We start from the raw sequence: 25,232 nt of genomic DNA on the forward strand, positions 1-25,232 counted from the left end.
ACTTTTATGGTATGGGCATGTAATCAGAATGAAAGACGAACGATATCCAAAGCAGTCCTTGAACTATGTTTCACGGAATAGAAGAAAGAGAGAAAGACCAGCATTAGAATGAAGAGAAGGAATTAGTGGAATAATGCGGGATAGAGTAATAATAAATAAGAATTTACTTAAGAGTATGAAATTTTTCATGTTTTTAACCAAACTTCTTGCTTGCATATAACTACTATTGGGACCGTGCAAGTTCGGCAAAGCGACCTCTATTTCTACGCTCTGTACTTTTATTCGCACTTTTAATTATATTGGCCAATTATATTAGTCCTGGTTGCTGGATAATTGTCAAGACCATAGTCCAAAAAAATAATAAGAAGAAAAAATAAGATGCAGGTTATGTTTAGCAAACGTAAACAATTGTATGTAGTAAATAAAATCAGTTATTAAAATGCAGTACTGCAAGCAAAATACAATTAATTAAATTTACCTTTATATAATAATTGCATATCATATCAATATTGTGGAGCAATATATAATTTTTCTGCGTCAATGACAGAAGGTGTGAAATATACGTCAATTTGACAATTTCAATTGACAATATGAGTTATTTAAGATAGTTGCAATATTTCTCCGCGACTCGCGCACGGTCGTTTCTCGTTTCCCTTTCCAAGTACTTGCACACCGCGAATACAGTTCTATTTCTTCATGTACAAGTACATCTTTAACTCTAATCTTAAATCGACTGTCCTCAAACTTAGAATACGAGGATGAGAAAATAACAAACATTGAAGTCCGAAATTGAAAAGAACAAAGGTAAAGGTAAAGTTTTCAATCCTAATAGTTTTCCAATAATATTGAAAAATATTAAAAATATTACTACATGATTTTTAAATTGAAAACTTATTGGTCCATTTCCCGTAACACCTCCGAGGCTTCTAAAATTTGCAAGCCAAATGGATGCTGCAGTGAAGATAAAGGGAGGGAATTCTAAAAAGTTGCAATTCACAACCCCCGTCTGTAGCTTGGTAAAGTTCCAACGGAAAATGGACCTAGTTACTCTATAGGAGTAATACTAATATAAAATAAAAATGAAAATGTATACCATTTTTATTCAGTTGCAATGCGAAGGCAAAACAATGCAATGGTTTGGTCACTTCGAGCAGAAAGCAGCAGGCCTACGCCTCTCCGATGATGACTCAAATAAGAGTCGAAAATCGTCGATTCAGAGTGCTGGACTGCTCTCCGTATTTTAAGTGAAAAATAAGATTGTTTTGCCTTCGCATTGCAACTGAATAAAAATGGTATACATTTTTATTCTTATGAAAAGAACAAGTATATAAAGTTAAGGGGCTATCCTAGTGTAAAACTACGGAATTCATATACAGTAGAACCCCGCTAATCCGAACGTTCGGCAAATCCGAACCCACGGAAAGTTAAAAAAATTTAAAAATTCAAGACAAAAACTTAAAAACATGTTTATTATACATAGTGAAACCAGAAAATTTAACAATGTAGGATTAATAAGGCGTATTCTTTAAGAGGTCGGTAACTTTCGTCTGACGCATGGAGGTGTAGCCAGTTAACGCAGCGATGTTAAACCATTTACGCATAAACATTACATCGACCGGTAACGCAGCAGAGTTCTGCTCCACGTAACGTAGAGCCACATCCAAAGCTTTAGTAGCAACTGCGTGACACTCGATCTGGCAGAAAAACTTCTTTCTCGCTTTCTTCTTCTTCATTAGGGCTTAAAGTTGAACCAAGTCTACAAAGTCTTCATCCGTAAATTATTGGTGCCCATTATCGTCAGCTATACATTTTGTAATTGCACTTTCTTCTTTGTTTTCACATCTTGGCAGTTGTGTTACGACTTCTAGATCATCTTGTAATGGAGCTTCTTCAAATTGTAAATCTGGCCACAACTTCTTCCATGATTTTGTAATTAAAGTCTAAGGGCTGTTGTTCCAGGCCTCAGCCACCCAATAAATGAGATCTTTTACGGTGATTTTTTTTCAGGTTGGTTTCCTCGCCTTCTGGCCGTCTAATACAGTCCGTACCAAATGTTGTCTATAGTACAGTTTTATAGACTGCAGAATACCCTGGTTCATGGGTTACAATAAGGTGGTCATATTTGGTGGTAGGAAAATAGCTTTTCCACTTCCTTATTGAATATCGAAACGGATGGAACAAATTGTTTTTCAAATAATTCCTTAAAAAGTGCACTATTCATCCATGCTTTCCAGGCTAACTTTCGGATAATCCGAACTTTTCGGAATCCGAACCGGCTGTCCCCCCAATTAGTTCGGATTTGCGGGGTTCTACTGTCCTTTTTTTGGGTATTTTTAAAATAAAAAGTACTGTACCAATTCTTTTGAAAATTTGCATGAGCATTTGCTATAAAAAGAAGTACATGCAAAACAATTTTCATAAAAAAATATTGAAAAGTAAACGATTTATGCGCCATCTACTGGCACCGTGAAAATAAAAACATGGCTCCACTGCTGCAGTGATTGGGACTAATAGAGATCCTGAAACACAAAATTTCAAAGTGATTATAGAAATATAGGTTATTTCCTATAACGTCAACTAGGATTTTTAAAAAATATTAAAATTTGGAAAAATGACGAAGTGTTGAAAACAATTTTTAAAATTAGCTAAAATATTTTCAGTTTCAAAAACCGCCAGTTGACATTTTTTATCCGATCAAAAAACCTCTAGTTGATGGTATAGAAAGTAACTTATATTTCAATAATAACTTTAAAATTTTATGTTTCAGGACCTCTATTAGTCCCAATCACTACAGCAGTGGAGCTATGTTTTGTTTTCACGGTGCCAGTAGATGGCGCGTAAATCTTTTAATTTTTAATATTTTTTTATGAAAATTGTTTTACATGTACTTCTTTTTATAATAAATGCTCATGCAAATTTTCAAAATAATTGGTATAGTACTTTTTATTTTAAAAATTCCCAAAAAGTATACCAATTTCGTACTTTTACACTAGGATAGCACCTTAAAGCACGCTAGTGAGTCCAGTATGTAACTAGAAAACTCTGTCGTGGATAAAACTTCTTTTGTATCAAAATTTGTTTTTGTTTTAGAGATCCTAACGTATATGATCCCTTTGGACATATATCTACATCAGCCCCAGCTGCATCACATGAAGGTAACGACGATCCAGATAAAGTTAGCATAGGAGGATCGGTTACAGATGACGATGATGACGAATTTTCCAGACTGAGGAAGGTCCGAGAAGAAGAGCGTTTAAGCCGGTAAGTATATCTCTAAACGAGATTTTGAAGTAGTAATACCATAATTAATACCATTTTTTCTTAATTTGTGCCTTTCTGATACTGTATATTAAAGAATTATTCCAATGAGGGCTGGAGTCCAAGGAATTTGCTGAGGTAGTGAGGAGAAACTTAGATTCCAATCGGATAAACTCCCAACGGGATAGGGTGAGACTAACTGGGGACAATCTGGGACTACTGGGAATAAACTCGGACCAAACTTGAGACTCTACTTACATGATAAAATACAAAGTCAAATAGGCAAAGAAGCCAAATATAAAAAGAGAAAGAACACAAAAAAGTAAAAAAAAACTCTTACCCTTTATAGGGGTCTAGAAAACACAAGTCTAACTTCAATTACTTCTTGAGGCACAGCCGAAAATAAAATAAAATTGTTAAGGTATGCCTTTTTATAGAAAAATACTTTATCATCATCATCAATGGTGCAACAGCCCTATGAAAGAGCCTCGACCTTCCCAAGTCTATTACGCCAGTCAGTCCTATCCATTGCCAACCGTTGCCAGTTTGCTGCGCCTATTTTTCGCCCATCCTCATCTACACCATCCTTCCATCTAAGTTTTGGCCTATCTCTAAACGAGATTTTGAAGTAGTAATACAATAATTAGTACCATTTTCAACGAAAACTTTTCGTTTATAAAATCGCAAAGTCTGTGTGTTATTGCGTTGCCGCTCCTGCAATACTCAGATCAGATTTATCGATGGATTCCTATGTAGTTTTTTCTTCTGAATCCAAATCTGAAAACGGCATTTCGATATCTCTAACCGTCTTCGAGATAATCGACCTCAAAGTCTAAAATGTGACGTCACAATCCATTTATTTTCTGCCGACACACTAAACGTCCGCTGAAATCGTTTCTAATAAGTAGGCTAGTTTTTTAATCTCGATTTGTTAAGCAAAGCATAGGTTATTTACATTTGAGTTTGACACTTCGTGAATGTCAAACTAAATTTTAAATTAAGTATTAATAAAATATCAATGACATTTGATAGTGAATTTAATTATTATATAAAATAAATGAGATATTCAAAAATACAATTTGAGTATATTTTAAAAGCAATGATTTATTTTTATTAACAGCTTTAAAAAGGTTTATACGAGTATACGGCCTCCCCTTTAATGATAAATGGACTGTTCCATTTGTTATGAAATGAAAATTGTTATTATAGTCGGTTCGCTACAGACACAACTGGCTAGTGATTTTAGTAGGTAATTTTTTTGTTTTTTGCGAATTTTGCCAAAATTGGCAAAATTACTAATTATTTAGTACTTATTAACTATTTAGTAATTATTTTATTTTGCCAATTTGGCAAAATTATTTGACTTAAATCACTAGCCAGTTGTGTCTGAGTTTAGCGAACCGACTATATGAAATAATATTGTTTGGAATAAAAAATTATGGTCTGATATGTGCAATTACATCCTTCTAATGGAAAAAAATATTTGAAGATTTTTCTCAAATTATGGATACCAACAACATTTTCATTTATATCTCTTTTATTTTTAATTTGACGAAGAAAAGTTATTCTTCATAAAAAGCTCTTCATGTTCTAAGATTTATGATGCAACGATCATATATTATAAAATTTTATTAATTTTATACGAGGTATGTCAAAAAAATATGAATTTTGATCAAGAGTAAAGTACCTTTCTAGTTCATAACATTTAAATTAGAATGATATAATTGCACATTAAAACATAATTATTAATTCTAAACAACTTTTCATAATAGCAATTTTCCATATTGTGAATTATAATACGTAAATAACCAAAGTTTTCGTTATGATAATGTTCGCATTTTCAGCTTGTTTTTTAATTTGTGCCTTTCTAATACTGTATATTAGTAGAAAGAATTATTTCAATGAGGGCTGGAATCCAAGGAATTTGCTGAGGTAGTGAGGAGAAACTTAGATTCCAATCGGATAAACTCCCAACGGGATAGAGTGAGACTAACTGGGGACAATCTGGGACTACTGGGAATAAACTCGGACCTAACTTGAGACTCTACTTACATCAGAAAATACAAAGTCAAATAGGCAAAGAAACCAAAAATAAAAATAGAAAGAACAGAAAAAAGTAAAAAAAATCTTACCCTTAATAGGGGTCTAGAAAACACAAGTCTAACTTCAATTACTTCTTGAGGCACAGCCGAAAATAAAATAAAATTGTAAAGGTATGCCTTGTTATAGAAAAATACTTACATAGTTAAAAGCACCGTTATTTAGTGTTCTCTGGGTGGTCGAAATAGACGTAACTCTACTTCACCTAACGGCACATTTTTCGGTAACTTTTTTAAACGAAATATATAAAATAAACAGACCGTCCCCCATTCTATGATAGCACCTAAACGATAACTTCTTAAAAAGGTTCATCGAAGGTTTATCATATTTTATATAGCAGTTGTTTAGGTAAGGACTACACTGGGTGATAACAATATAACGGGGATTTTGTTGGTATGACCAACAAAATCATTTCGTGAGAAAATATAAAAATTAAAGTTATTTACAGAGTAAGTTTAGTAAAAATTAATAAAATAAACGACAATAGGGAACTTGCATAAATTTTTAAATATTAAAATAATATTAAGAAACATCAGGTAACATGATCTTAAAACGTTTGCATGTAAACAAAACAAATATTCTTAACCCATACGCTTACTACGAGGTTTTGAAAATGCTATAAAATTCAAATTTATTAGAAGGCGCTTGAACGTCCTTCTATTGGTCTAACGTCACGGACCACAACCGGGCTACGAGTCGAGCCCGGTTAAAAACGCGATTAGAGTATTTTACGGGAATTGTATATAACATTTTAATCGCATTTAATTGGAAATTACCAGATATTATTTGTATTCTTGCATAGTTCTACAATCAGTTTATTTAGTTTCAAAGTGAAATTTATAAATCTTTAGAAATTGTTACTTTTAAGTGCTTAAAGCGCATAAGTAGATACTATTACTCACGAGGTTTTTTCAAAAGAAAGCGATTAGGCTATTCTGGGGATTGTATAGTACATTTTGATCGTCTTTAATTGAAATGCTAGGGGTAAGTTTAATTTAACTGGAAGAACTTGGGGATTAAAAATACAAGATCTTAAATATTTACTAATTAATGGAACATAGTCTTTTGCAAATATTCTCGAAGTATTTCTTTCGGTTATGACAAAATCATCTCCAAGAGACATAAATTTGTATCCTGTTCTTTTTTAGAGTTAAAAACATATGCATTGTTTGTGTTTTACAATATTTTTCCATTAATTGAAACGTATAAAATCTAGGTCTGCATTGTAACTTCATCACTTTCATTGTACCAATAGTGATCACTACCACTATATTCACTATTATCTTCAAATACAGAACGTCCTGATTCGCTTTTTGTAATTTTAAATAATGTTTGCAAGTCTTTTATAGGTGAAGTTCCTGCATCCTTATTATGTATTTTCAACAGCGACAACCCGACTACAACACTCCTTTGAAATTTACACTGAATACTTTTACTTCTGATCTTGATGCATTATTCAGTTTTTGAGGTAAAGCTGGTTGGTTTAATTCAGGTTCTGGTTGAACTAAGTTTGTGAAACTAGGATCACACTGTCTCTTATCATCATTGTCCTCTAGAACAGACTTAGATGTAGAAGCGGCATCTTCAAGAAGCTGCCGTTTAACCCTTTTAAGGGCTGCTTCCCTCAAGGGCTGAGAAAAAGTTCGTTTTCTGTCTGGTTAACAATCAAATATGTGCGGGACAACACCTGACTTAATAATTTTGGGACCACCCATAATCTTGAATTTATATAGTTATCAATGTCTTGTTCCAACTGCAACAAATAAACAAGTTTAAGTAGGCACATTTCATGAAACGACAACTACCTAATATTTTTTCTTGAAATGGAAAAAGTCTTATTTATTAGGTACCTAATTAGATAAATACTTACATCGAAATGATCCTCACAGACATAAAGATCTTTGCTACTTTGTGAAATATCCGGTTTGCGCGGAACCGAGAGCGTTGAGCTCCAACTGTTCGACTGTCTCGTCTGGCTCTTTCAACTGTACTGCCTTCCGAACACAGGAACACCCGCCAACCCCCTTTCATCGCAACCGTCTTCCTTGACCTTCAGATTTTCCCTTTTTGGTTAAAGTTTACGTCAGCCGTCTTTCTCGTGAATTGGGTTGTTTGGGAATTTTGGATAACAAAACTGAGGGATAAGAATTTCTAAATATGTACTGTCATTGTTATAATTCTTAAGAACGCATTAGGATTATATTTAGAAAGTTAGTTTGCAAGCAGATATCGGCATCCGTACAGATAATTGAATTTTAGGTCTATATAAGTCTATATCTTAAAACTAATATACCGCGTGAGCGAAATTTAACTAATATTAAACATTGTTGTTTAGCAACATAGTCCCCCCGTTGATGTGACCTACATCTAAATGAGTATGAGGTAGAGGACACACTATAACAATAGATCTTACGAATGTTCCGTCTTTAGTTCTTACTTTTATGGTTCGAAGCTTGCCGTCTTCACCTGGTAATGTTTCAATTACTCTTGCCAATGGCCACTTTAGAGGGGGAGCGTTGTCATCGATTAGGAGTACAAGATCATCAACTTTAATGTTTTATTGGGGCATAAACAACTTGGGCTTGTTTTGGAGACGATTTAAATAATCCCTAGACCAGCACTTCCAGAAATTCTGCTGAATTTTGCTGCATTTCTGCCACCATGTGCGAAGATGTAGATGTTGTTGTCCTTACACTTCGTCCTGCTGCCTTTGTTTCGCGCACCAGTCAAAGGTAGCTGGTTTTTCCCCTTGGGAAACTGAATTTTCTCTCCTTAGGGAAATGGTTTCACTTTTTCCAGTCATCTGTCACTATTACGTCACCTGTTATGACTAGTTAAGAAGCCTACCTCCGTTTGTTTCCTCCTTCTAAATTTCACTATTATAAGTATAACCGTTAAAAAGATACGAGGGGTGGAACGGACTTTTGACTAGCACTGTGTATAGCAAATTATGCAAGAATACAAAGATTGCGCTAAGCAGGTCATCTTATAAGAATGGATAATGACAGAATACCTAATAGAACACTTAGTGGAACTATGGTGGGATGTCGGCCAGTAGGAGGACCAAGGAAGAGGTAGATAGACGCAGTGAGAAGCGATGCTAAAGAGATATCGAGGGTGGGCAACTGGAGGAGATGCTGGGGGAAATTACCTCGATGGATGCTACGATTTTGGAGGTGAAATATAAAACATTGTGGAGTTGAATGAATAAAAGTCGGATAGTTTTGATTCAGACTCGTATATTTCAACTTTTAATCAAGTATATTTTTGAAATTAATTTATAGATTTGATGTATCGATATTCAACTGTCTTTTGTTTTTATTTTCAAGCTTAAATTTATTTTTGCAACACGACCACGAGTAAGAGAAGATTCGATAGTTTCGGTAAATATTTATTGTTTGAATAAAGCTTGGGAAGATGTGCTTTTGTGTATGTAGGCTTGTTATAGATCAGATTTTTTTATTTTAATTTTAAATTATCGCCAGTTATGGCGATTTTTTTTATTACTTTTTTGTATTGAAGGTAAAGTATAAAAATGTAAAGTGCTAAAACTGGGAATGTATTAATGGAGAATGTTTTTGTTGATAACTCTAGATATAAAAATATATTGTAGAACACAATGTAACACACGTGTTAGATAGAACAGACTGAGCGTTCACTTACTCAGGGTTTACTAACTTCACACTGTAGGGTGATATTAACTTATCCATAAACATTTTGGCATAATAGGTAAAACGGTTCCGTTTACTCTCTCTTGCCATTTATTAAAGAAGCAACAGAGTTTATCTTACTAATAAAGAAGGGAAAAAAATAAAACAACACAAGATTTCGTTATCCCCACTAATAAGTGAATTTTTATGTGGCTTTTATACAGCTGAAGTTTCTTTCATTGACAGTAGATTATTATATAGGGTGTCCAGAAACTCTACCGACAAACGAAGACAGGAGATTCCTCAGATAATTTTAAGATATTTTAACGCAATTCACCTAGTCCGAAAATGCTTCCTAAGGGAGATAGAGCTCTTTGAAGATGGCGTCTTGTAATTAGTTTTTCTTAAATAACTCCATAACGCTTCAATTTAGAAAAACGAAAATTGGTACACATATTTATATTCCAAAGATAAATCGATTCCATACATTGCGAATTTCTAGTACCGGTCATAGGCGAATCGATTTACCTCTGGAAGATAAATATACGCACCGATTTTCGGTTTTCTAAATTGAAGCGTTCTGGAGGTAATTTAAGAAAAACTAATTACAAGACGCCATTTTCAAGAGCTCTAGCTCCCTTAGGAAGCATTCTCGGACTAGGTGAATTGAGCTAAATTGTCTTAAAATTATCTGAAGAATCTCCTGTCTTCGTTTGTCGGTAGAGTTTCTGGACACCCTGTATATCATCGGCGATGTGATAATACCTCATATCTGCTTTTTCATGAATTTTGTAGGAGAGACGAAAAACCATTTTTAGGGTCATCTCCTCTTTTCATATTATGTAAGTGTTGACATGTTTTATAGTAAATAGATAGTTGAATTTACTACAAAACAAGTCAAGAAATATCATATGAAAACAGGAGGTGACCCTACAAAAAGTTTTTAGTCTCTCTTACAAAACTCATGAAAAAAAAAAAACTTATTGTCACATCACCGACGATATAGCACTTAGATTCTCAATGTCTGCTCTTTTGTTCAAGAAGTTCTGTGTAGTTTTAATTAAACACATTTCTAAAAATAGTCTTTTGTTATGATTTCTTTCACTTGTCAATATTTCTGATTGGTCATAGTTTGGCGTTTGACTCATCGTGATAGAATGTTCGCTTAATGCACAAGCTGGTACTTTATTCAGATTAATGTTACTCTTGTGCGACGTTAATCTTCCCGACAAATTCCTGCACGTTTCTCCAATATATACTTTGTTGCAATCATTACAGGGTAGAGAGTACACCACATCGGAGCTTTCTTTAATATTGAAGGGTGTTTTTAGTTTCGCTTGTACAGTGCAAATATTTTTAAACTGACATGTCCTGAGTGTATCTTGTATGATTTGTTGATTTTAAAAAGAAAAAAATTGACGCTAGTGGCTGTAATAGATATACAACAGAATCACTGTTTACGTTCTAAAAATATACCCTTATACAGGGTGACCCGAAAAGATTGGTCATAAATTATACCACAGATTCTGGGGTCAAAAATAGGTTGATTGAACCTCACTTACCTATATACAATAGTGCACACAAAAAAAGTTACAGCCCTTTGAAGTTAAAAAATAATGAAAATCGATTTTTTTTTCATATATCGAAAACTCTTAGAGATTTTTTATTGAAAATGGACATGTGGAATTATTATGGCAGCAACACCTTAAAAAAAATTAAAGTGAAATTTGTGCACCCCATAAAATTTTTAGGGGGTTTTGTTCTCTTAAACACCCCCAAACTTCTGTGTATGCTTCTTTTCATGAGCATTTTTCAGTGCGTCACAAATGATAGAAAAAAAGGTAAGTCCGTGATAATATACATTTTAGTGACATGACATTTTAGTTAAATCTGACAGTTGTCAAATTTTATTGGCAATTTGGCACAAAAACAAATCAATTGTCTTTATTGCATTTATAAAATGGTATTTTCTGTGATTTGTATAGTCTTTTAAATTGTTCAGATCATATTCGTAGATATATTATATAATTCGCAAATTATTTCATTTTCGATTATAGCGCCATCTATTTACAACTGAAATAAATGTTGTAAATGTCACCGACGAAATATAATCACCGACGTGCGTTTTTTTCTGTCACATACAATTTAATGCGTTAGAAAGAAATCGAAAAACTGTGAAGCACTGAAAGATCCTCATGAGAAAAAGCATACATTCCAATTAAATTATTATTGTGATTAGTTAAACAGATTGTTTTTAAATTTTTTTGCCTCTTAGTACTTTTTTGATAAGCCAGTGGTTATCAATATATTTTGAATATAATTTGTCGAATCCACAACATATTTGGTTAAGTATTATAGACACCTGTTAATAATCTGAATATTTATTTATAACTTACATTTTTAGGTATATTTTGAAAAAGAAGCCACATATCGATAAAAGGTGACTTATCAAAAAAAGACTAAGAGGCAAAAAAGTTTTAAAAACACTGTGTTTAACTAATAGTACCACAATAATAGTTTAATTGGAACGTACACAAACATTTGAAGGGGTTTAAAGGAACAAAACCCCCATAAAATTTTTATGTAGATATATTAAAAAAGAAACCGCATCTCGTTATAATCTGGCTTATCGAAAAAATACTAAGAGGCAAAAAAGTTTTAAAAACGTTGTGTTTAACTAATGGCACCACAATAATAAATTAATTGGAAGGTACACAAAAGTTTGGGGGGTTTAAGGGAACAAAATCCCCATAAAATTTTATGGGGTGGACAAATTTTACTATAATTTTGTTTTAAGATGTTCCTGCCATAAGAATGATACATGTCCATTTTCAATAAAAAATCTCTAATAGTTTGCGATATATTCAAAAAATCGATTTTCATTTTGTAACTTCAAAGGGTTGTAACTTTTTTTATGAGCACATTTGTACTAAGATAAGTTACGTTCAACCGAACTATTTTTGACCCCAGAATATGTGGTATAATTTTGACCAATCTTCTCGGGACACCCTGTATATGCCGTTCGTGACCACCATTTTACTACCGTGCAAGTTCGGCAAAGCGACCCCTATTTCTACGCTCTGTACTTTTATTCGCACTGTTAATTATATTGGCCAATTATATTAGTCCTGGTTATTGAATAATTGTCAAGGCCATAGTCCAAAAAAATAATAAGAAGAAAAAATAAGATGCAGGTTATGTTATGCAAACGAAAACAATTGTATGTAGTAAATACAATTAGTTATTAAAATGCAGTACTGCAAGCAAAATACAATTAATTAAATTTACCTTTATATAATAATTGCATATCATATCAATATTGTGGAGCAATATATAATTTTTCTGCTTCAATGACAGAAGGTATGAAATATACGTCAATTTGACAATTTCAATTGACAATATGAATTATTTAAGATAGTTGCAATATTTCTCCGCCACTCGCGCACTGTCGTTTCTCGTTTCCCTTCCAAGTACTTGCACACCGCGAATAAGATTAGATTTTGAAACATCTGAATATTCCTTTCCTTATGAGGCACTAAGATTTTTGTTGTAATACTTAACATTAATATTATTCGATGTACACAGTTTATGGGAAAACAATAATGGGGGTTTTTGTAAAACGCTTCTTCAATTACTAAATTGGGCTACAAATGGATTTTCCATTGTATTGTTGGGCATATTTCTGTGGGGATTCATACATTGCTTTTATAACACATGAAAATGACACAAACATTTATTTTTTTAGGTTAAAACACACTTTGTCCAAGTCTCTGGGCAATAAACCAGAAGAGATGGAAATACTGCTTTGCCGGCAGGTATCAGAAGTTCCTTCTACAGTTCCATCCACACCTGGACCAAAAACACCAGCTTCGACAACCTCCACCATTTTTTGATACCTTTAATGCAATTTTTTGCATATCTTGCACACCTTTTAAATCAGCCTGAGCAATATTATAAGAAAAATATGTTGTCTAACGTAGTCTTAAGGAAGCTATTGTATTATTTGAGCTATTTGTAAATAAGGGTAAGTTTTTGAAAATTTAGAATTGTTCCAAGAGATCGTCCTTCTAAAGCAGATCAGTTTTTTTTCTCAAATAGTTCTAGGAACTCGAGCGTATTTTACACTTTGACTTACCAATCTTCTTCTAGTGAGGGTAATACCTACTAGTGATATCTCAAGTAATGCATTCCTAGATATACACATCCTCAAGGTCTTTCAAAATGTCTAGGCTCGTATAATATCTATATTAAGTTTTCGAAGCAGCTGAAAGAGTATGACTCTTTCGGAGACCGGAACCAAGTTCTTCACGGAGATAATCAAATGTTCGCATATCAGAACTGTCCTACTGTGACACTAACTTGTGGTGAGCATCTGAGCTATTACGCCATGAGTAGTAAAGGGTTTTTCCACGGTACACGACAATTAGACCGAAATCATCAGACCGAAAGCAGTAGACCGAACTCACTAGACCGAAAAGCACTTTACCGAAACCTCATTAGACCGAACAGTATATTAGATCGAAATGGTACATAAATTAAAAAAGATTGCAGTAAATTATGCTAAGATTTTGTATATCTGTCTTTTTGTTTATTGTGTTTTTTTTTTGTATTATTTTATATATAGGCTGTGTACAATACAGCACTGCACTGTACAGTCTGATATGAAATAATTTTCATCCGTTAAACAAATTAGTGAAGGTAAAAATAAATTAAGGGTAGAGTGACGTTAACACCATTTTAACTATTTCTAATAACCGTCCAAATAACATTTAGTGGTAATTACATTTGTCTTATCTCTTTTACTGCGAAAAGTAAAAAGAAATTAAGGGTAAATTTTAATTCCTTCTAATTTGAATTTAATGATTATGACAGCCATTATGGATAAAGGGTGAAGGGAGGTTGGTGTTACCCTTGCTCAGATTACAATCCTGTTTGAGCACCCATTATTATGTATCTAATACGTGCTAATACTTTTCGGTCTCGTACTGTTCGGTCTAGTGAGGTTTCGTAAAGTGCTTTTCGGTCTAATGAGTTCGGTCTACTGCTTTCGGTCTAATGATTTCGGTCTCTTTACAGTAAACCTTTTCCACTAGTATTGATTATTCTTGCTTGTGATATCGATGTTAATTCTTTTCATTTCCTGAATTCTGTCAGACGTATGATGACAGGTTTGCCAGTGCCACTCATTTACTTATATATTGGCATAGCATAACAACTGAGCGTACATTCTGCGCTTCCCGACGACAAGATCTCTTGGACTGGTTTGATGCTATCTTTTTCTAGCACCGAGAAACTAACATGAAACTAAGTGGAGTATAGACATAGACATAATAAGAATAAATAAGGTAAGGTATGGGCCGCTCTGTGCATCGAGGTGTAACGCCAATATCAACGACTTCATTGGTCAATATTCACTTTGAGTGGTCTAGCCATCTTTCTCTGTCACATGTGCTGGATCGCTCGGAAAAGAGAGATAGATAGACCACCTACCGACTACTCTACATTACACTATTTTGCCTACCATGCCTATAGGTATAGGCACGGTAGGGGAGGACAGTGTCACAGATTTACTATATGTAAGAGTGAAACAGCACACAGCACTGATAAAAAAAGATGATGTCACTTCGCTCAACATGACACCCTGTCTATGTTAATATACAGCGTGTCTACTTAAGTTGGAAACATATGGGAAACTTTTTTTTTATTAATTTTACGAAAAAAAGTTACTCTTAATAAAAAGTTCTGCATGCTCTAAAACCTAAGATTCAATCATCAGATATCAAATTTTATCAATATTATACGAGGTAAGTAAAAAAATATGAATTTCGTTCAAGTACCTTTATTTCTCTGAATATCGAAACTTCTTATTATGAAAAGTTGTTAAGATCAAATGTGCAATTACATGATTCTAATTAAAAAAAATATTTTACAAATTTTTTCTCAAATTTATGAATAAGTAGGTACCCAACATCGTTTTTATTTATTACAAATATGATAACTGTTTTATTATTCATTTTACGAAAAAAGTTATTCTTCATAAAAAGCTATGCATGGGCTAAAATCTAAGATACCAACTTGATGTATAAACTTTTATTAATTTTATACGAGGTGTGTCAAAAAATATGAATTTCGCTCATAAGTATAGTACCTTTATATTACACAATATTTCAATTAGAACGATGTAATTGCATATTGAAACATAGTTTTTAATTCTAAACAACTTTTTGTAATAACTATTTTCAATATTGTGAAAATTAAAGGTACTTTACTCTTGGGTGAAATTCATATTTTTTACATACCTCGTATAAAAATGTAATAAATATAAAATGTGATATCTGATGGTTGCATCTTAGATCTTAGGACATACAGAGCTTTTTATAAAGAATAACTTTTTTTGTAAAAGTAATAATAAAAGAGTTATATGTGTAATAAATAAAAACGAAGTTGGAAGTCATAAATTTGAGAAAAATTTGGAAAATATTTTTTTTTTCAATTAGTAGCATATAATTACATATTCGATCTTATTTTTTAATTCCAAACAACTTTTCATAATAAGAATTTTCGATATTGAGGTACTTTACTCTTGAACGAAATTCACATTTTTTGACATACCTCGTATAATATTGATAAAATTTGATATCTGATTATTGAATCATAGATTCTAGAGCAGCGATTCTCAAACTTTTTGAGTCATGTACCACCTACAGTTACTTTTATTATTTTTGGTACCACCTATATTTTTACATTGTATTATCAAGACTTACTAAATACTACTATTTTAAATTTTTTATGTTTTGTGTATCACAGCAAATAATGATATGTACCACCAGTGGTACATGTACCACAGATTGAGAACCGCTGTTCTAGAGCATGCAAAATTTTTTATGAAGAATAATTTTTTCTCGTAAAATTAATAATAAAAAAGTTTCCCATATGTTTCCAACTTAAGTAGACACGCTGTATAAGTCTATGGTGCAAATGCGACTGTTAGAGATAAAATGACATTTGTCAAGTTGTAATGGAGTTGATATTCTTTTGGTTTATGTTTTGACTTCCTAAATAGTGCTTCTTCGAATGTTGTTGCTCTTGTGAAACATTTTTATCATGGGTAGATATTATTGCTATTATTTGTCGTCGAAATATTTTTTATCAGCATCCTTTATCCAATTATGTAGTAGCATGTTCAATGCTTCAATGTAGCTCTTCAACCCTGGCTGGGTCTTGGCTGACTGTACAACTTTTTTCCAATTTGTTCGGTCTTGCATCAAACTAGGGTCAAATGGGATGTTCATTTTTCGGAGATCCGCTTGGATGTTATCTCTCCATCGCATTCTGGGACGTCCGAGTGGTCTTTTGCCTGTAGGAATCTCCTCCTATACCAGTCTCACAAGTCTCATTATGAAGTCTGTGCACGTGGCCTGCCCATCCTAGTCGCTGTGATTTAATTTCTTGGACATAATGGCGTCATTGTAGAGTGCTTTAGACAAGGAGAAAACGGCGGCTTCGTTGGAAAAAATTTGTTTAAACAATTTTTTTTAAAACAAATTGCAAAAATCAATATTTTCGGCGCGGACAAATCTTTTTAGGGTTTTTTGATCATTCAGAATAAAAAAGGTCTCTTATAATTTTTCTCTAAAATTGATCGTTTTCGAGTTATAAGCAATTTAAAATTGAAAAAAACGAAAAATAGTGATTTTCAAGGCCCAAAAGCACCAGTAAAAAATATTATTTTTGAGGTTACCAAGTGCCTAAATTAAAGTTCAAACCTTCTTGTATCCGTTCCCGATGAGAATTTGGGGCTTATTTTATTTTAAACTTTTGTTTTTAATGCAGCGCTTATGACAGGTTGGGCGCTCGGGCTGTCGCGCGGCTGGACTATATTATAAATATTCTGTAGCTCCGGCGTTCTCGGCGGTTTTTTATGCTTGTTAAATATACATACGTTTTTGGTTACCATGTTTTTTAGTTTTTATAAATCAATATGATTTTTTGATGTTTATTATAATTTTTGAAGGTATAAATAACAACTAAAAAATTAATACAGCGTTCGAAAGTTTACAAATGTGTAGCAAAATTTATTTGAAATTCATATTTTCGCATTCATCTACATTGCAAACAACATTTTAATGTTAAACATTACTAAATTTAATTTTAATCTTAAAAACTTTTAGATGTCAATGATAAAAACTAAAAAAATTAATTTTGCTACACATTTGTAATGTGTTGAACGCTTTATTAATTTTTTAATTATTATTTATACCTTCAAAAATTATAATAAACATCAAAAATCCTATTTATTTATAAAAACTAAAAAATATGGTTACCAAAAACGTATTTATATTAAAGCAAGCATAAAAAACGACGAGCCACAGCCCGAGCGCTGGCCCTGTCATAAGCGCTGCATTAACAATTAAAAAACAATAGTTTAAAATAAAATAAGCCAAAAATACTCATCGGGAACGGATACAGGAAGGTTTGAACTTTAATTTAGGCATTTGGTAACCTCAAAAATAATACTTTTTACTGGTGCTTTTTGGCCTTGAAAATTGCAATATTTCATTTTTTTCAATTTTAAATTGCTTATAACTAGAAAACAATCGACTTAAGAGGATCGGTACGTATTTTCGGCTGCAATGCTATTCAAATGGGGATTCATTTTTTTCGAATCCTGAGAAAACTAATAAGTATTTTTGAAAAATGTAAACGCAGAATGAAAGATCACGTTATTAGCGAGGGCCGAAAGTCCCTGAGAATTTCTATAATGTTTATTTTAATAAGTTACAGGGGTGAAAAACTAAGAGAAAATTTAGTGTGATTTTTAATTTCAAATATATCATTCAAAATAAACTTTTTATTTATTCTAAGGGACTTTCGGCCCTCGGTAATAATTTAGTCTTTCATTCTGCGTTTAAATTTTTCAAAAATATTTATTGGTTTTTTCAGGATTCGAAAAAAATAAACACAATGCCGTGGTAATATTTTCCAAATCTATCGTTGTCTTACAACGCACTCAGCCGAATATAATATTGTCAGCATATATTGTCAGTCAGACACTGACAATCAGTGACAATTTTAAATATTTGACATTGCATCGGGAATATGTTGAGTTATTGATTAAATATTATTGATATATAATGTATTTGATAAATAATTGATTTAAGACGTGAACTTAATAAAAAGTTATTTATTGTGTATTATTTGTGGAAGATCCAAGCAGAGAATACATCAGGATAATATATGCTGTGATCCAAGTATTTTGTTGTTAAAGATGTTCAAAATTGTAAGCGTTCCATAACAATATATTATTAAAAAATCACTTTTAACACTTTTTCTCTTTTTTCGATTGAGTATTAGTCTTTGTTGTACAAATAAATTATTACAATCACTGAATACATAGTTAGTGAAAAAATTATCACATTTATTAACTGAATTAATAATTTGCAATTATAAAAATAACAGTTATCCAAGAACATTCAAAACCCATCTCTTTAAATTAATGATGACATTTTCAAGTAGAATGACATTCTAGTAATGTTTACATATCCATACCACTGTGAATTTTACTACACGTAATTTGCCGTGTAAAGACAGAAAAAGTAGGGATACACGTAAAATATTTGCGAATTATGTACCCATAGCCTTAAGGGAAAAATTACAAGAGACCTTTTTTGTTCAGAATGGTCCAAAAACCCTAAGAAAAATTTGTCCGTGCCAAAAACATTGACTTTTGTATTTGTTTAAAAAAAACTGTTTAAACAAATTGGGACCACTTTTCGCGTGGGCGACTTCTTGAACTTTATTCTGAGGTGGCTCACGAATGTGATTATGTAAAAAAATCTCATGGGAATATTTTTTCCAACGAAGCCGCCGTTTTCGTCTTGTCTACTTTTAATTCGATATTGGTTCTGATCCTATACTGGTTTGTGGTGATGTCGTGGTGAGGTCTCGAAGTATAGGTAAGGATGTTCATCGACATAGGCTTTATCTTATGTATATACGCAATATTAGGAAATGTAAAGAATTAAGTAGTTTCAGTTTTTCTAAGCTAAGTACTTTATACTTAATATACGAGCACGTAGTTATAACATAACTCAAGCTCTTATTGTACAGTTTTTAATTTATAGGTATTATTTTTTTTAATTTTTAGACATTTTAAATTAAAGCTAATTAGTAAGTAATAAATTGACGCTGGTCGGGAGATTATATACTGAATTGGTAGGAAGTAAGTAATGAGTCTAGTATGGACAATATAACCTTACAATCAGAGAATCTTTTCTAAACGGAAATAATATGGATCATTTAAAATTCACAATTCTTTCTATACGAAACCAGATGGTAATGGCCTGTTCAGTCTCAGTTTAAAAATTCCCCATTAAATAGTAAACCTTATCAGACCTTATGTCAATGAATCACTTTTTGAATGCACTCGAGGACGCTTCTTGACAGAAATGTTTTCAGCTTTTAAAACATCAGATAAAGGACCAGCCTCTTTATGTCGATAAATTAGTCTTCAACGTAAAACCACACACATGTGTTTTTTTCAGTATAGTCACACCCGGAGCGGACACACCACCGCACTCGCAAATAATAAAAAACCCTCTTTCGAGCAATGTTCACGCTATTTTACCGACACAATTAAATATATTATTAACAAGTTGTTGTTTTTACATTTATTTTAATTTAAGTTAATCGTTCCCGAACACGCACGGAACAAATTATTTGGTCTTTTACCTCTTCTTCGATATTGTTGTCGGCATGTAGATTAATTCCCATGTATTTGACAGCCATTACTTGTTGTATAATTTGATTGTCTAACTCCAATTGCATCTAATTGGTTCTTTGGCTATTACTAAGCTTTTTGTTTTTTGGGCTGATATTTTCATATTCATTTCTGTTGCGTTAATGTTGAATTCGTGCAGCAATCTTTGTGATTACTTTGTGATATGTGACTTGATTTTAATTAATACAGATTGACAATATTCAGTATATAATCTATCCATATGTCGTAAAAACCAATAGAAAAATGTGATATTGTTAGTGTTGTGAATTATTGACAATACGGATATTATTTAAGGATGATATAATCAAACATTTTTTGAGACTTGAGATAAAATGGAAACGTAATGAAAATAACGGTGCTTGTACTCTTACGATGTCAGTTGGACCACTATAAAAACAAAATTCGACACCGATTGTCGACGCCGTTTGTAAAACATAGGCGGCGCAATAGAAATTAATGAGTAAACTTTTATTTTGAAATTATGGTTCAATATTTGTTAAACAGTAGTAATGTTGTTAATTGTTCACATTTCTTTATGAAATTGACACCAAAGATAATTAAAAATACATAATACAAATGAAATTTAACGTGCTTATTAATTTGAGAACTAAAGAAATAAGACTACACTTTGAATATACACATAAAATACTTACATGAAAACGAACAATTCGTCTTCCAGTCGAATTGTCTTAATTCATGACTAATGGAGAGATCACTTTTACTACTGTACATGGGACATATTTTTGACAAGTTGAAATATATCACTATCCGTGTGTTCAGAACTTGATTCGACACTTGTTGTGTTTATAACTACCACATCAATATTGGAAAAGAAGTGAAAAGCGCAATTTACATAACAGTTATCAGACCAATAATGACATAAATACGCGGCAGAAACACGACTTGATACAGAAAGGACAGAAAGAATGCTAGAAACAGCAGATATGAAAATACTTTGAAAAATCGATGGGATATGGGAAGATCTAGAAGTGCAGATATACGACAGATATGCAAGGTGGACAACATTAATAACTGGGTAAAAAGCAGAAGAGTATAATGGAACAACTACATGAGCCAAATGACAAAAAACAAAATAGGAAGAACGGCGAGAGACGGTTCCCCAATAGGAAGACGATCAGTTAGGTCTGTATCCCGCGTATGAAAAAAAAAGTTGATTAATAATGAGCTGAAAACTTGCTAATAGCTTAAACGGTGTCTAGTCGGATAAACTGTGATATATGAGAACACTGTAACAAGGGCAGTTTTAATTGTGGAACAGGTTAAAAATTTGGAACGGTCAGACTTAAACTCTCCGAACAGAGATTAAACTCTCATGCAAAAATCACGACTGCTATTTATCACCTGTCATAATTCCTGTCATTTTACATATTCTACATGTTCCACTCATTAAAACGCCCATTTGGTGATAAATAGTAGGCTGATTTTTGCATGAGAGTTTAATCTCTGTTCGGAGAGTTTAAGTCTGTTCTGTCGGACAAAATAAATGTGCCGTTTTCGTGGTCTGGCCGTTCCAAATTTTTAACCTGTTCCACAATTAAAACTTCCCCTGTTCCAGTGTTCCCATATATCAAAGTTTCTCCAACTAGACACCCTTAAGCTATTAAAAAATTTTCAGCTTGCTATTAATCAACTTTTTTTCATACGCGGGATCCAAACCTAAGTGGGAAGACCACGAAAACGATGGAATGACAACTTACTGGAGGCACATTGAAAAACAGACAGAGTCATGTCTACACAAGAAGAAGAAGAAGGAAAAGAAGAAGAAGACATTAATATTGGTGACAAAGCAAGATAATATTTTTGAGCTACACAATTTTTCCAAATGTCACTTTTGACTTGTAAGTATATATATTCTATTAAAACAGAAAATAGTGAAGAATTACAAAGAATGATGGAAGCACTAGATAGTGAATCGACAAAGATGGGACTGAACATCGCTTACAGTAAAACAAAAGCCATGACCAATCAACAAGGAGAACCAATAATTACAGTGGCACAAACAAGAATAAAGCAAGTAAAAGAGATATTCTAGGACAAATCACTAAATTAAATAAAAAAAATCAGACCGAAGAAATAAAAAAAAATAATAAGATTGGCCTGGGCATCACTCGGAAAACTTTCTTTTATTCTAAAGAAAAAAAAATACCCCCAATACCTAAAATCAAGAGTCTTCAATCAGTGTACACTCCCTCTCCTCATATATGGCTCTTAGACATGGACACATACAAAGGAAAATATGGAAAAAATAAAAATATGAAACATGAAAAATTCCATTAATTACATTATTCAATCAGCGGACTGAGCAAATTGACGTCATTAAATCTCGCATAATATATGGGACATCCTGTATAAACAATACAGTTATTAAAATTTAAAATTGATCATTAAAAGTATATAATACTTACAAATGCAATTTAATGTGCTTATTCATTCTTTAAGTACTAAAGAAATGAGACAAAAAATGTATTATAAAAATAAAATAATTGTAAGTTATGACGACGACACTGTTTATATAGTGTTTATATTGCTTGCCGCCTTTGAAACATGAGAAGGTATTTTGACCAGATAACGATATGATTTGAGCCTAAGCACTTCCGAACAATTTGACCAATTACTCTTCAGTATTGCCCAATAAGATACGTTAGAAAGTAATAAGCCACACCCGCGTCCATGTGGACTAATACAAGGAGTGATCAATTTTGAAGCAAGCAAATGTTTATATGGTTTATCTTTATTTCTATGCTCTTCGTAGAATTACTGACCGGACCCCAAAAATGCTTCTGGTCCAACTGACATCGTAAGAACACTTTTGTAATATATTTTTTATTTATTAATAGCGATTTTTAAGTTTAAATAATCAGTTTTTTGTCTCAAGTCAAACGACGAATGAGGTCTTCAACTCTAACGGTTCTTAAAAAAATGCAGAGTCCAATAAGAAGAAACTATACAGGGTGTTTCATTAATAATTTAAAATATTTTCACTGTAGATTCCTGGGCTCAAAGTGTTGGTTTAATCCAATGCACTTTGTAGTCCGAAATTGCTTCATAAAGGAGCTAGATATCTTTAAAGATCGTTTTTGTAATTAGTTTTATTTAAATACCTCCAGTACTCCATAAATTGTGAATTTCTAGCACCCGTCATAAGCGTTCGTTTTTGGTAGGACAACGGTTATTCTACGTTTTTTTTTGAAAATTTTCAAATATATTTTTATGGAAAACTGTGTATCCTACCGACTTAAAGCAACAGTACCTTTTAGTACTAGAATATCTCACAATTTAATAATTAAGTGTTATAAATGTTTAAGACTAAAGACACATAATAATACGATAAAATAACCGTTGCCCTACCCAAAACAGACTTCTACTACCGGTACTAGAAATTCGCAATGTATGGAATATATTTATCTCTGGAAGATAAATAGGCGCTCCATTTTTCGTTTTTCAAAATAGAAGCGTTCTGGGGGTATTTAAAGAAAACTAATTACGAGACGCCATCTTTAAAGAGCTCTATTAGCTGCCTTAGGAAACATTTTCGGACTAACCGATTTGGGTTAAACCGCAATATTTTGAGCTCAGGAATCTACAGTTAAAATATTTCCAATTATTAATGACACCCTGTATAAGTCCATGCTGAGAAGTTTTAGTATACGATGAGCGCGCTAATAACCGGCAAAATAACGCAAAAGATGGAAAACATAATACATTGTGAAATAAGCAGAGATGAAACTAGTAGAGGTGGATATTATCGATATAAACGTATAAATTAACATTACATAGTTTCCCACCTTTAGACGTCTGTGACAGGAGATTTTACAAAATTCTCCTGTCACAATGACAGTTGTCATACTCCTCCGATACGTCTAAAGGTGGGAAACTATGTAATGTAATGTTAATTTATACATTTATATCGATAATTTCCACCTTAACCACTATAGCCAGGGAGGTAGTGTCAAATTTGACCGGAGCATTTTAGAATGGCTGTTTTCTTTTATTTAGGTAGGTGTTCCAAAGCTTATTAACAAGTGATGTGTCAGCTGGCCCAAAACCGGGGATTTTAGGCAAGAAAAGGTAAAATATGAAAGTTGATGGACAAACGCTACAACTTAAATGTCAAATATTTATATACGTTACTCAGAACATTTGATAGACTTGCTTACTTGGCTCCTACCTTTCACTCGGGAGATCCGGCTTCAAATCCTGGCGCGGAAAATTCTTTTTGTTTTTTAAATTGACATTTTATTTTAAAAAATAGTTATTTTTATAATACCACGGCATGTCCACTTGGCCAGCTAACATTTTTTGCAACGTACATGATGCAGCTGACGCTTTTTTATTACAATCTAAAATTCACAAATTATTGATTTATACTTTTTAATCTTTGCCACACTAGTCCAAGAATATTTTTTTATTATTAACTAGCTGACCCGGCAAACTTCGTACCGCCTTAAAACTAAATAATGTTTGAAAGTTTAATACCTAAAAATTACCAGAAAGCCAAAAAAATACTAAAAAATATTGCGTACCTATACTTTTTGCTACCAAATGCATAGTTTACGATTCTATAAGGGACATAGGTACAGACAAACATTCATTTTTATGTATTATAGAGAATAGGGAAATATTTAGATTGCTATTAAAAATAGGGGTTGGTGAGAAAAAAGTGAAAATTTAGGGTTGTATCTTTCGGTTCTACAACATATAAAAAACAGTTTGTCCAAAAAAATAACAAATAATGTCTCCCTTTCCACTTAGATCGTTGGTCTTACCAACTCAGGAACCTTCAGAGGTTCATGTACAACAAATTTGGTTATTAAGATCAATCATAATATTATGACCAAAAATGCATAGTTTGCGATTCTATAAAAGACAAACAGATTTTTTTATATTGTCTCGTATAAATAATAAAAACGTGGTATTATAAAAATAATTATTTTTCAAAATAAAATGTCAATTTAAAAAAACAAAAAGAATTTTCCGCGCCAGGATTTGAACCTGGATCTCCTGAGTGAAAAGTAGAAGCCAAGTAAGCAAGGCTATCAAATGTTCTGAATAACGTGTATAAATATTTGACATTTAAGTTGTAGCGTTTGTCCATCAACTTTCATATTTTACCTTTTCTTGTCTAAAATCCCCGGTTTTGGACCAGCTGACACATCATTTGTTAATAAGCTTTGGAACACCTACCTAAATAAAAAGAAACCAGCCATGCTAAAATGCTCTGGTCAAATTTCACACTACCTCCCGGGCTACTAGTTTCATGTCTTTTTACTTCACAATGTATTGTGTTTTCCATCTTTTGCGTTATTTTGCCGGTTATTAGCGCACTTATCGCTGTATAATGGAATAATTTATATGTTTGTACCTGACAGTAACCTAAAATTGACAATAATTGTTATTTCGTAATTGTAATAGTAACATCACAA

The 25,232-nt window shown here is 32.6% G+C and overlaps 1 protein-coding gene across 2 annotated transcripts in view; it reads left to right on the forward strand.

Annotated features, from left to right (window-relative positions):
* LOC114336577 (bestrophin-4) overlaps window positions 1-24,805 on the forward strand; it is a 101,924-nt gene extending 77,119 nt beyond the window's left edge. Inside the window, exons 10-12 of one of the 2 annotated variants that reach the window (XM_028286953.2) lie at window positions 3,091-3,261; window positions 8,688-8,741; window positions 12,754-12,893. In XM_028286953.2, the coding sequence (XP_028142754.2) occupies window positions 3,091-3,261; window positions 8,688-8,721 (205 nt within the window). In that variant the 3' untranslated portion in view covers window positions 8,722-8,741; window positions 12,754-12,893. Of the gene's footprint in view, window positions 1-3,090; window positions 3,262-8,687; window positions 8,742-12,753 lie in introns of both variants that reach the window. The other variant, XM_028286946.2, reaches the window with a different exon arrangement.
* Window positions 24,806-25,232: the final 427 nt, after the last annotated feature.

Source organism: Diabrotica virgifera, chromosome 8 (assembly GCF_917563875.1).
Source record: "Diabrotica virgifera virgifera chromosome 8, PGI_DIABVI_V3a".
In the NCBI taxonomy this organism is placed as follows: Eukaryota; Metazoa; Arthropoda; class Insecta; order Coleoptera; family Chrysomelidae; genus Diabrotica; species Diabrotica virgifera.